At 43.0% G+C, this 13,012-nt stretch overlaps 1 protein-coding gene across 1 annotated transcript in view; it reads left to right on the top strand.

Annotated features, from left to right (window-relative positions):
* LOC126482359 (actin-related protein 3) overlaps positions 1-13,012 on the top strand; it is an 84,634-nt gene that overhangs the window by 22,726 nt on the left and 48,896 nt on the right. The window contains exons 2-3 of the mRNA XM_050106439.1: positions 390-570; positions 5,895-6,051. Coding sequence (XP_049962396.1) covers positions 390-570; positions 5,895-6,051 — 338 coding nt within the window. The remainder of the gene's footprint in view (positions 1-389; positions 571-5,894; positions 6,052-13,012) is intronic.

The following is a 13,012-nucleotide window of genomic DNA, read 5'->3' as shown; positions in this document are numbered from 1 at the left end:
AAAATGCATAATGTTTAACCGCATGTAGTTTACTCTTGCACATATAGAATATATGGAACAGATGCAATCTTCGGTGTACAATGCATGTTGATTTTTAAAAGAAATCATTTGAGTCTATAAACACCAAAGTTGATACTGATCATATTTGGTATCATTTAGATTAAACTGAAAAACACAGTAAAGTGTACTTAACAAAGGAAGGGATGCTGGATATGTGTAGTTTGATGAGAGAACGTCTTTGGAAAATACAAGAAAATGAAATCTGACAATCATAAATAATGATTTTATGGTACTTCAACTTTGAAAAATTGAAATTCCTTTTCTTTTTGTGTTGTTGGCTGCCGTACTTCCATGATTGTTAAAATGTAGAACTTTTCCTTTGGTTACAGCTATACAAAACTGGGGTTTGCTGCAAATAAAGAACCTCAGTTTATCATCCCATCAGCAATTGCGATTAAGGAAACTGCAAAAGTTGGTGATCAAGCTATTCGCAGACTGACGAAGGGAGTAGAAGATTTAGATTTTTACATTGGAGATGAAGCTTTTGATGCTACTGGATATGCTGTAAAAGTAAGAATTCAAGTAATAGTGTAACATTTCTCTCTTTTTAACATCTTTTGAGTAAATTGAGAAAATGGATGTTTGTAATTTTTGAGATATAGGTAATTATGAACTGCAGGTAGTCATCAACAATACAATCTGGTGGTGGTGGTGGTGGTGGTGGTGGTGGTGGTAATAGTAGTAGTAGTAGTAGTAGTAGCAGTAGTGCTTGTACTTTTGTTGCTGTTGTTGTTGTTGTTGTTTGTGAAGTATGTTTCTTCATAACTGAAAAATACAGTATCTTGTGTAAATAAACAAAAGCTAGTTTCACAGGAACAGTTCTGTATATTGTCTTGCTTGTAGTATATACTTTTTTGGGTAAATGTCTTCAATTCAATCCAGTACATGTCTTGTGGAGTGTGTTGTAATGGACAGCAATAGAAGTTGCCATTAGCCTATTTTTAATTCTCTACATCCTACCTCATTTGGTGCAACTATTTCTTGTTTCATTTTTCTTTTGTCAGTGCTTGTAATAGAAGCATCTCAGGTATGAACATTTTTACATCAGGTTTAAATTTATGAAATCAGCATGTGTCATTTATCCATTTTAGGTTTCACCCAGATTTGTGTATCCAACACAGTTTTCTATGGAATTTTGGTTTTTAGTCATCACTGTTTCATAAGATTTTTGTTATCTACAGATGTGTGATGCATAGAAGTGGTTATAGGAGCTTATTTTGTGTTGAGCTTTTTTAAAGGCCGATTAAGGCTTTTCTTAGATTTTAATATTTCTATAGTGAAAGTGCTTTTTTTCGCAAATTCTAAGATTACTTCCACACAAAGGTAGCCATAATCTGTAGATAATTTCCTAAAAGATAAAATTATACGGCTGCCACTGCCTAATTCTGGTCCAATAAAAAAAACAGCCTGTACAACATTTCTGCTCAATTGGATAACTATTAGATGACTCCCAAAACTCCTGACATTAGAAAATAATACACACAACAGTTAATGCTGGTGAAAAGTAATACTGTCTGCCCCATCTCCCTTTTTTTAGTCTAATAGAAAATTAATTGGAGCACATGAAAACCATCACAGCGCTTATTGAAGACATTCTGAATTCAAGTTTTTGAAAAAGCAATTCCAAAATTTTGTCAAAATGCTACAAATTGTTTTCATTAATGATGCACACAACTTATCTTCTATAAGATAAATTTCTGTTTATTTCTTATATACTACCTACTGAGTGAGGTGATGCAGAGGTGAGTACACTGGACACAGATTTGGGAATACGACAGTTCAAATCCGCATCTGGCCATCCTGATTGAGGTTTCCCATATCGCTTCAGGTAAATACTGGGATGGTTTCTTTGAAAGGGGGCATGACCAATTTCTTTCCCCATTCTTCCTTAATTTAATTAGAGCTTGTGCTTCATCTCTAATGACCTTGTTGTCGACAGGACGTTAAGCACTGATCTCCATTCTTATAACCTAAAACATGACGTGAGCAAGAGACATTGTACATTATTCATCATTTGGTTTTGAAGCTCTTGTTTCATATCTGCTTCTTGTGCAAATGACGTGTGTGTGTGTGTGTGTGTGTGTGTGTGTGTGTGTGTGTGTGTGTGTGTGTTTTCTATTTGAAGTCTCTGCTTCTTTGAAATAGACAAAGAGATTTGTTAACCAGCCAAACAGACTCACAGTAACACCATTTATTTGCAGATTACAAGCTCCCAACAAACAGTAGTATATACAGAGGGTCCTCCATAACCCATTTTCCATATCTAAAAACAAAGAAGATATGACTTACCAAACGAAAGCGCTGGCAGGCTGATGAACACACAAACATACACACAAAATTCTAGCTTTCGCAACCAACGGCTGCTTCATCAGGAAAGAGGGAAGGAGAGGGAAAGACGAAAGGATGTGGGTTTTAAGGGAGAGGGTAAGGAGTCATTCCAACCCCGGGAGCAGAAAGACTTACCTTAGGGGGAAAAAAGGACAGGTATACACTCGCATACACACACATATCCATCCGCACATACACAGACACAAGCAGACATTTGTAAAGGCAAAGAGTTTGGGCAGAGATGTCAGTCGAGGCGGAAGTACACAGGCAAAGATGTTGTTGAATGACAGGTGAGGTATGTGCGGCGGCAACTTGAAATTAGCAGAGGTTGAGGCCTGGCGGATAACGAGAAGAGAGGATATACTGAAGGGCAAGTTCCCCTCTCCGGAGTTCTGACAGGTTGGTGTTAGTGGGAAGTATCCAGATAACCCGGACGGTGTAACACTGTGCCAAGATGTGCTGGCCGTGCACCAAGGCATGTTTAGCCACAGGGTGATCCTCATTATCAACAAACACTGTCTGCCTGTGTCCATTCATGCGAATGGACAGTTTGTTGCTGGCCATTCCCACATAGAAAGCTTCACAGTGTAGGCAGGTCAGTTGGTAAATCACGTGGGAGCTTTCACACGTGGCTCTGCCTTTGATCGTGTACACCTTCCGGGTTACAGGACTGGAGTAGGTGGTGGTGGGAGGGTGCATGGGACAGGTTTTACACCGGGGGCGGTTACAAGGGTAGGAGCCAGAGGGTAGGGAAGGTGGTTTGGGGATTTCATAGGGATGAACTAAGAGGTTACGAAGGTTAGGTGGACGGCGGAAAGACACTCTTGGTGGAGTGGGGAGGGTTTTCATGAAGGATGGATCTCATTTCAGGGCAGGATTTGAGGAAGTCGTATCCCTGCTGGAGAGCCACATTCAGAGTCTGATCCAGTTCCGGAAAGTATCCTGTCACAAGTGGGGCACTTTTGGGGTTCTTCTGTGGGAGGTTCTGGGTTTGAGGGGATGAGGAAGTGGCTCTGGTTATTTGCTTCTGTACCAGGTCGGGAGGGTAGTTGCGGGATGCGAAAGCTGTTTTCAGGTTGTTGGTGTAATGGTTCAGGGCTTCCGGACCGGAGCAGATTCGTTTGGCCACGAAGACCTAGGCTGTAGGGAAGGGACCGTTTGATGTGGAATGGGTGGCAGCTGTCATAATGGAGGTACTGTTGTTTGTTGGTGGGTTTGATGTGGACGGATGTGTGAAGCTGGCCATTGGACAGGTGGAGGTCAACGTCAAGGAAAGTGGCATGGGATTTGGAGTAGGACCAGGTGAATCTGATGGAACCAAAGGAGTTGAGGTTGGAGAGGAAATTCTGGAGTTCTTCTTCACTGTGGGTCCAGATCATGAAGATGTCATCAATAAATCTGTACCAAACTTTGGGTTGGTAGGCGTGGGTAACCAAGAAGGCTTCCTCTAGGCGACCCATAAATAGGTTGGCGTACGAGGGGGCCATCCTGGTACCCATGGCTGTTCCCTTTAGTTGTTGGTATGTCTGGCCTTTGAAAGTGAAGAAGTTGTGGGTCAGGATGAAGCTGGCTAAGGTAATGAGGAAAGAGGTTTTAGGTAGGGTGGCAGGTGATCGGCGTGAAAGGAAGTGCTCCATCGCAGCGAGGCCCTGGACGTGCGGAATATTTGTGTATAGGGAAGTGGCATCAATGGTTACAAGGATGGTTTCTGGGGGTAACAGATTGGGTAAGGATTCCAGGCATTCGAGAAAGTGGTTGGTGTCTTTGATGAAGGATGGGAGACTACATGTAATGGGTTGAAGGTGTTGATCTACGTAGGCAGAGATACGTTCTGTGGGGGCTTGGTAACCAGCTACAATGGGGCCGCCGGGATGATTGGGTTTGTGAATTTTAGGAAGAAGGTAGAAGGTAGGGGTGTGCGGGGTGTCGGTGGGGTCAGGAGGTTGATGGAGTCAGGTGAAAGGTTTTGCAGGGGGCCTAAGGTTCTGAGGATTCCTTGAAGCTCCACCTGGACATTGGGAATGGGATTACCTTGGCAAACTTTGTATGTGGTGTTGTCTGAAAGCTGACGCAGTCCCTCAGCCACATACTCCCGACGATCAAGTACCACGGTCGTGGAACCCTTGTCCGCCGGAAGAATGACGATGGATCAGTCAGCCTTCAGATCACGGATAGCCTGGGCTTCAGCAGTGGTGATGTTGGGAGTAGGATTAAGGTTTTTTAAGAAGGACTGAGATGCAAGGCTGGAAGTCAGAAATTCCTGGAAGGTTTGGAGAGGGTGATTTTGAGGAAGAGGAGGTGGGTCCTGCTGCGACGGAGGACGGAACTGTTCCAGGCAGGGTTCAATTTGGATAGTGTCCTGGGGAGTTGGATCATTAGGAGTAGGATCAGGATCATTTTTCTTCGTGGCAAAGTGATATTTCCAGCAGAGAGTACGAGAGTAGGACAGTAAATCTTTGACGAGGGCTGTTTGGTTGAATCTGGGAGTGGGGCTGAAGGTGAGGCCTTTGGATAGGACAGAGGTTTCGGATGACAGCTGCCACCCATTCCAATACCTTGTTAATTTCTTCTATAGGAATTCTAGCTTTTTGCCAAAAAATGGAGACTTCGAATCACCAGTGTTGTGGTTTCCTTTAAAATAAGCTTTGTGAATTGTACATTGTGGAAGAAAATGTTCAGAACTTATTGTTTCAAGAGTAGTTTCACTCCAAGGATTTGACTGGAAACACGGTCAGCAAGAGAGAGATGTCCCTTTGTTCGTTTGTGTGGTAATCTATCCAAATAAGCTTTTTAAGTGTAGTGGGAAAAAGTCATCCATGAATGTATGTATCTAATAATGTTTTTGACCAATCGCGTAAAGTATTTCGCATGGAAAATTTTGGTTTTTTTGTCATATTATCTTAGCAGTGATAAAATCACGTGCTATTGAGAATAAAAATCACATATCAATGAAATTGAAGAAAACTCACATTGATTTCCATAACTAATGTCTACAAGTGATTGTAAATGAAATAATTTGAAAGTGCATATATATCTGAAAACTTGACATTCTGGGTGAAAATTTCAGAACACCCCAGACGTTGAGGATAACCTTGCAGTTGTTTGATGATGCTAAAATTTTGCATAAATATTTTTATGATTTTTGTTTTGAACAAGAGAAGGAAGTTGGGGCTGAACTTTAAGGAAATTGGATAATAAGGGCTACCCTATTTGGCACACGTATATACCTTTATTTCCACAGGGATTACTTATTCCATGAGTGATTAAGTTCAAGCAGCCTAATGAAACTAAACATTGTTTGGACCATATTGTAGAAATGATGCTGGTGTAGTACTATAACTTATTTTCTCCTCCTCTTAGCGTATCTGGAATCATTAAAGATGCTGTTATGTTTTACGAGATAACTTTTTTTATCTGTGAGATTGTATTACTTGTAAGTATTTTGTTGAATTATACAGGTACATTGCTAGTTAATTTTCAGTGAATAACATCTCTTAATTTTCCAGTATCCTGTTCGTCATGGTCTGGTGGAGGACTGGGATTTAATGGAACGATTCTTAGAACAGTGCATCTTTAAATATCTACGTGCTGAACCTGAAGATCATTATTTTCTATTAACAGAACCTCCTCTAAACACACCAGAAAATCGTGAATACACTGCAGGTATGACTTATTCTTAAGACAAAAAAAGTAGAATAATTCACTGAACAGAATAATTGCACCTGAACATCAAAATTACTTCTACATTCATAAAACGAAGCAAAGTGGCATGGCTGTTGAGATACTTGTTCGCATTTGGGAGGATGGTATTTCAAATCACTGTCTCGCCATCCACATTTAGGCCTTTGGTTTCACTAAATTGCACAAGGTAAATGTAATGATGGTTGTTTTGAAAACTTTTAAGACTAATTTTCTTCCCAAAATCACCAAATCTGAGCTTGTGCGCTATTTATAAAGACATCGTCAATGGACTGTTAAATCTTAATACTCATTGTGTCCTTTCTTTGTCACTATTGCATTGGACCATGACCCACAGTTTCTTGTTATCATACTGGAAGCACCAGATCATCATATATCTAGATATCTACCCTTATTCAATTTTTTGTTGGAAAACTAACTAGAACAGACAGGTAGGAACCCCACTGATGATGGAAATATATTGGATCTAATGGCAACAAATAGACCTGACCTCTTTGGAGATGTCCACATCGAAACTGGTATCAGTGGCAACAGTGATTACCAAAGTACAAAGCACAACTAAAACAAGCAGAAAGATATATATGTTCAGTAAACTAGATAAAAAAATCAGTAATGGAATATCTCAGTGAGGAATTTGAAACTTTCAGCACAGGTCTGGAGCACGTAGAGGAACTCTGGCTAAAGTTCAGAGGAATAGTTGACCACACACTGGAGAGATATGTACCTTGTAGAACAGTTCATAATAGAGGGGAACCTCCATGGTGTACAGTCAGTATATAGAAACTTAAAAAAAAACGGAGATTAGTGCATAGTAGGTATAAATCAAAGTGGAGGGCTATACAAAGAGAGATGCTGAATGAATCCAATTTGGCTGTCAAGAGACCACACATTTCAGTGTGGCTCATGGTAGTTACTCGGCCATTGATTTATCAGTTTGCAGCCCAGGACTTCTCCCATCTATCCACTGGAGAGCACATGATGGCCTGTGTGGTAGTGGCCACTTCCTGTCACTGCCCCAGTGTCAGGCACATGGACACCTGCCCAGATGGGCCTTTGAACAAGGCGGACTGGGGAACTTGAACCTCTGCTGTCACCACTGAATCTCCCCCACACGGTAACATCGATGTGATGGTTGAGCAGGTGACTAGCACAATTGTTTCTGCGGCAGAAAACACGATCCCTCGCTCTTTAGGGTGCCCGAGGCATAAGGCAGTCCCATGGTGGTCGCCGGAAGTCGTTGAAGCAATTAAGGAGCGTCGGCGAGTTCTACAGCGGCATAAGCAGCACCCTTCCGTAGAGCACATCATAGCTTTTAAACGGCTCTGTGCCCGTGTTCACTACCTTATCAAACAACGGAAGGAGGAGTGTTGGGAGAGATACGTCTCCATCATTGGGTGCCACACGTCACCTTCCCAAGTCTGGGCAAATATCAGACGTCTTTTCTGGTACCAGGCCCCAACAACTGTCCCCGGTGTTACCATAAATGGTGAGTTATGTATCGATGCAAACGCGATTGCTTAGCACTTTACTCTAGCCTCTGCGTTGGAGAATTACCCCCTAGCCTTTTGCACACTCAAACAGCGGCTGGAAGGGAACATCCTCTCATTCACTACATGCTGCAGTGAAGCCTATAACGCCCCATTTACAGAGTGGGAGATCCTCAGTGCACTTGCACTTTGCCCTGACACAGCTCCTGGGCCTGATTGCATCCACAGCCAGATAATTAAACATCTCTCATCTGACTACAAGTGACATCTCATCATCTTCAACTGGATCTGGTGCGATGGTGTCTTTCCATCGCAATGGCTGGAGAGCACCATCATTCCGGTGCTGCTCAAACCGGTAAAAACCCACTTGATGTGGATAGCTACCGGCCCATCAGCCTCACCAACGTTCTTTGTAAGCTGCTGGAACGTATGGTATGTTGGTGGTTGGGCTGGGTCCTGGAGACACGTGGCTTGCTGGCTCCATGTCAGGGTGGCTTCCGCCAGGGTCGCTTTACCACTGATAATCTTGTGTCCATCGAGTCTGCCATTCAAATAGCCGTTTCCAGACGGCAGCACCCGGTTGCTGTCTTTTTTGACTTACGTAAAGCCTACGACACGACTTGGCGACGTCATATCCTTGCCACATTGTATGAGTGGGGTCTCCGGGGTCCACTCCCGATTTTTATCCAAAACATCCTGTCGCTCCGTACTTTCCGTGTCCAAGCTGATGACTCCCATAGTTCCAGCCATATCCAGAAAAATGGAGTACCGCAGGGCTTTGTATTGAATGTCTCTATTTTTAGTGGCCATCAACGGTCTAGCAGCGGCTGTCGGGCCATCCGTCTCACCTTCTCTGTATGCAGACGACTTGTGCATTTCGTACAGCTGCTCCAGTACCGTTGTTGCTGAGCAGCGCCTCCAGGGAGCCGTCCACAAGGCGCAGTCATGGGCTCTAGCCCACGGCTTCCAGTTTTCAGCCACAAAGTCGTGTGTCGTGCACTTCTGTCGGCGTCGTACCTTTCATCCGTAACCCACACTTTATCTTAATGACGATCGACTCACTATAGTGGAGACATATCAATTCCTAGGACTGATTTTCGACGCTCGATTGACTTGGCTCCCTCATCTTTGTCAGCGTAAGTGGAAGTACTGGCAGCACCTCATGCCCTCCATTGCTTGAGCAACATTAATTGGGGTGCAGATCGCTGTACGCTGCTGCAGCTCTACAGAGCCCTTCTCCAATCCCAAATTGACCATGGGAATGTGGTTTATGGTTCGGCAGTGCCTTCAGCATTAATCCTGTGCATCACTGTGGGTTTCGATTAGCAACAGGAGCTTTTAGGACGAGTCCGGTGACCAGCGTACCGGTGGAGGCTGGTGTCCCTCCACTGCAGATCAGACGTGCGCAGCTGCTTGCCAGTTACGCAGCACACATTCACAGTTCCCCTGAGCATCTGAATTACCATCTCCTTTTCCCGCCCGCAGCAGTCTGTCTCCTGCATTGGTGGCCCAGATCGGGGCTAACGATTGCGGTTTGCGTGCGGTCCCTTCTCTCCGAACTGGAGTCCTTCCCTTTACCACCTCTACTTGTGGTCTGTTCTCTTACGCCTCCATGGTGTACGCCTTGGCCACAGCTTAGTCTGGCCCTTTTGCATGGTCCTAAGGACTCCATTAACCCTGCCACTCTCCCTGTCACTTCCTCTCGATTCTTGACGTGTCCCACGGCTCTGAAGTGGTTTACACGGACTGCTCAATGGCTGTTGGTCACGTAGGCTTTGCATATGTTCATGGAGGACATGTTGAGCAGTGCTCTCTGCCAGTTGGCTGCAGTGTTTTCGCTGCAGAGTTGGCGGCCATGTCTCATGCTCTTGAGTACATCTGCTCATGCCCTGGCGAGTCATTTCTCCTGTGTACTGACTCAATGAGCAGCCTACAAGCTATCGACCAGTGCTACCCTTGCTGCCCTCTGGTAGCGTCCGTTCTGGAGTTCATCTATGCCCTGGAACAGTCCTGCCATTCCGTGGTGTTTTTGTGGACCCCAGGACACGTCGGAATCCCTGGCAACGAACTTGCCGACAGGCTGTTCAAACAGGCAACGCAGAAACCGCTTCTGGAGATAGGCATCTGCGAAGCTGACCTGCGATCTTTCTTACACCGTAGGGTTTTCCGGCTTTGGGAAACGGAATGGCATAACAGCACGCACAACAAACTGTGTGTCATTAAAGAGACTACGGATGTGTGGAAGTCTTCCATGCAGGCCTCTCGCAGGGAATCAGTTGCCCTCTGCCAGCTCCGCATTGGCCATAGGTGGCTAATGCATGGTTACCTACTCCGTCGTGAGGACCCACCTCAATGTGGCTGTGGCTCCCAAATGACAAGTCGTCCACCTCTTGCTGGACTGCCCACTTTTAGCCGCTCTGTGGCAGACTTTTAACTTTCCCAGCACCCTGCCGTCTGTGTTGGGCGATAATGCCTCCATAGCAGCTATAGTTTTACGTTTAATCTGTGAGAGTGAATTTTATACTTCTATGTAGGTTTTAGCGCATGTCCTTTGTCCCTCTGTGTCCTCCACCCTAGGGTGGAGGTTTTAATATGTTGCAGAGTGGCTGGCTTTCCCCTTTTTATTCTCTTGGTTGGCCAGCCACTGTAATCTGCTGTCATGTTTTATTCTCTTCTGTTTCTAGCATCTCTCTCTCTCGTTTTCTTGTCCTCTTTTGTTCTTTTAGTATTTGTTGCCTTCCCTTCGTTCTTGTGGCTTTTCCTTTCTTTCCGGTTTGTGTTATATGTTTCGTCCATTTTATTCTCACCCATGTGGAATTGTTTTATTAGGAACAAGGGACCAATGACCTGTAGTTTGGCCCTTCTCTTTCTTTAAACAAACAAACCAACCAACCAACCTACCTACCTATGTATCTTTGACACAGTGATCGTGAGGATAAGATTAGAATAATTGCTGCACACACAGAGACATTCAGTCAGTCATTCTTCCCGTGCTCTGTACGTGAATGGAACAGGAAGAAACTCAACAACTGGTACAATGGGTCATACCATATGCCGTGCATGGATGCAGTGTGGAGCGATAGTCTGTTGATATGGCAGACGTCACATAAGTTAGTGAAGAAGAAAATTCTGTGGTATATCTCTTCAGTGCAACACTGAAACTTATTGCTGTGTGTGTGTGTGTGTGTGTGTGTGTGTGTGTGTGTGTGTGTGTGTGTGTGTGATAAGCAAAATTAGTTTGATTTTGAGGATGATATTGGATGAATGGCCATAAGGTATAGTTGAGCAGGAGAGGGAGGGTGTACGGTATTTACTCGAATCTAAGCCGCCCAAGGATGAATACTGGCACCAAAACCTCTGCATCAGGGGGGGTGGGGGGCGGGTTTGGAAGACGAGCTTTTTTCTGCCCTGAGTTTCGACCACTGCATTTTCATACATTATCCAACGAAGTAAATAGAAATTCCGTATTGTTCATCTTCGAATGTAGCAGCATTTCAATTCACTACGAAAATCCGACGGGTAATACTGTTTGGGATGTTTGTCAATATGACCAACTTTGCGTTCTGAATTTTTTCCTGCCTGTGAGTAGAGATGGTTGCTAATAGGAACTTTTATGAATTGTGAATCACTTGCAGTATTCTCTTCACCATAATAATAATACGAATATAAACATTTTGCCATGTATTCTTTTGTGTTTGCTGCTATCTCATTTAAATCCTGTCTGCCTAATAAACTACGAAACTAGAGTGAGACAAACGCGGAAGAATATACATATCATGTCATGTTTATATTATTCTTATGCTTAATAGTGATACAATCATAAATGATGCACGGCAATTGATTAGATTTTTAAATCTTAACATGACGCTAATTTCTGTGCAGAATGTAATGTACTAAAGAGGCGTCTGCAAAGATTTTCAAACGGAGAAAAATTTTCGCTAAACTCTCGTTCAGAACATCTTCTATCATACGCAGTGTATTATTTGGTTCTTGTTGATCATTATCAAAGAAAGCAGCAGTGTAAGTAACAAAAAATAGCAGTCTCTTGCCACTGTTTCGCTAATGAGACGATTCCTCTCTCTTTTTTTTAATTGTAAGCGGCGGTAGCGCGCGCACAAAAGCAAGCCATGCTGCGAGCGGCGACAGGTCGTAAACACTCAGTATCAGAATGAGACAAACAGTGCATGACACAGTACAGTAATGCATTTTCAGCTTTGAGTGACGTAAACACCTATAACAAAGAGAACCGCACTCATCAGATCAAAGAAAAATAAGCAATCAATTCAAACCAGACAAAGCACGTGAAAAAGGAAGGGTACCCGTATGAATACGGACAGAGCCCCTGACGCATAGCAACGACTACCTGGTAAAGCTTAACTGCTAAGCTTATGACTTGAACCAAACTACTATAGCTGTATCGTCATTCATTTGACCTAAATTGTGTCTTATATTACAATGGACCAACTTTGTTTTGATTTGGAGGTGGGGCCTAAAACTTTTCTCTCCCCTTGAATTTCGAGTCGCAGATTTCAGGTGCAGCTTAGATTCGGGAAATTTTTTTTTCCTCAATTTTGAGTCTCATTTTTCAGGTGCGGCTTAGATTCGAGTGCGGCTTAAATTCGAGTAAATACAGTAATTGATGGTAGCTGTAGAAGGGAGATGTAATAAATCAAATAGGAGCAAATCAGAGATTAATCCTTCAGTGCGTAAGTTGCTGTGAATGTGCCTAGGGTACTAACAGTAGTTTACATGGCAGGCTGCACAGGAATGCACATTTTAGTGAAATTGCTGTAGTTGGGGAATTATTTATAAGAAAGTAGTGAAAGTACAGAAATTATTTATATTAAGGTATTGCAATTTTCAGGGTTTGTTAGCAATACATCTTTATTACAATTAAAACACACATTATCACTAGAAAGGCGTTTTTGGTGTGGTATAGTTTGAAACAATATTCAAAACAAAAGTCCTGCACCAGAATAATGTTTCCTTTTGTTTTCCTGTTTTCTTGCAGCTGTGCATCTCTTTGTAGGCTTCCTCTTATTACCTATGACTTGGCTCTTCTTAGTGAAATGCTTTGCTGAGCTGTTTCGGCATGCAATTTTTGCTCTGCTACACTGAACTAAGCCTATACTCTTCCCATGAATTTCCAGTATTTTTATATGAGAAGCAACCTGATATGTGTTACTCCTTTTCTCTTTTCACTGGCTTCATAAACAATAAAAGCATTGTACATTACAATATTTACCAGACTTCTAAACATTTTCATGCACAATTTTACATTTTTCTTTCTTCTCATGAGAATTGGTTACAGTTCCTGATCTTTTGGATTGCACCTTATAGTACTGAAGGATAGGAAATTAATAGGCTAGAAGGATTTTGGTTATAAAAGGTGTCTTAAGGACAATTACCACCTCTGCAATTCAGAAAAGCTAATGTTG

The sequence above is a fragment of the Schistocerca serialis genome, chromosome 5 (genome assembly GCF_023864345.2).
Source record: "Schistocerca serialis cubense isolate TAMUIC-IGC-003099 chromosome 5, iqSchSeri2.2, whole genome shotgun sequence".
NCBI classification, from domain to species: Eukaryota; Metazoa; Arthropoda; class Insecta; order Orthoptera; family Acrididae; genus Schistocerca; species Schistocerca serialis.
This window is presented reverse-complemented; position numbering and strand designations above follow the sequence as displayed.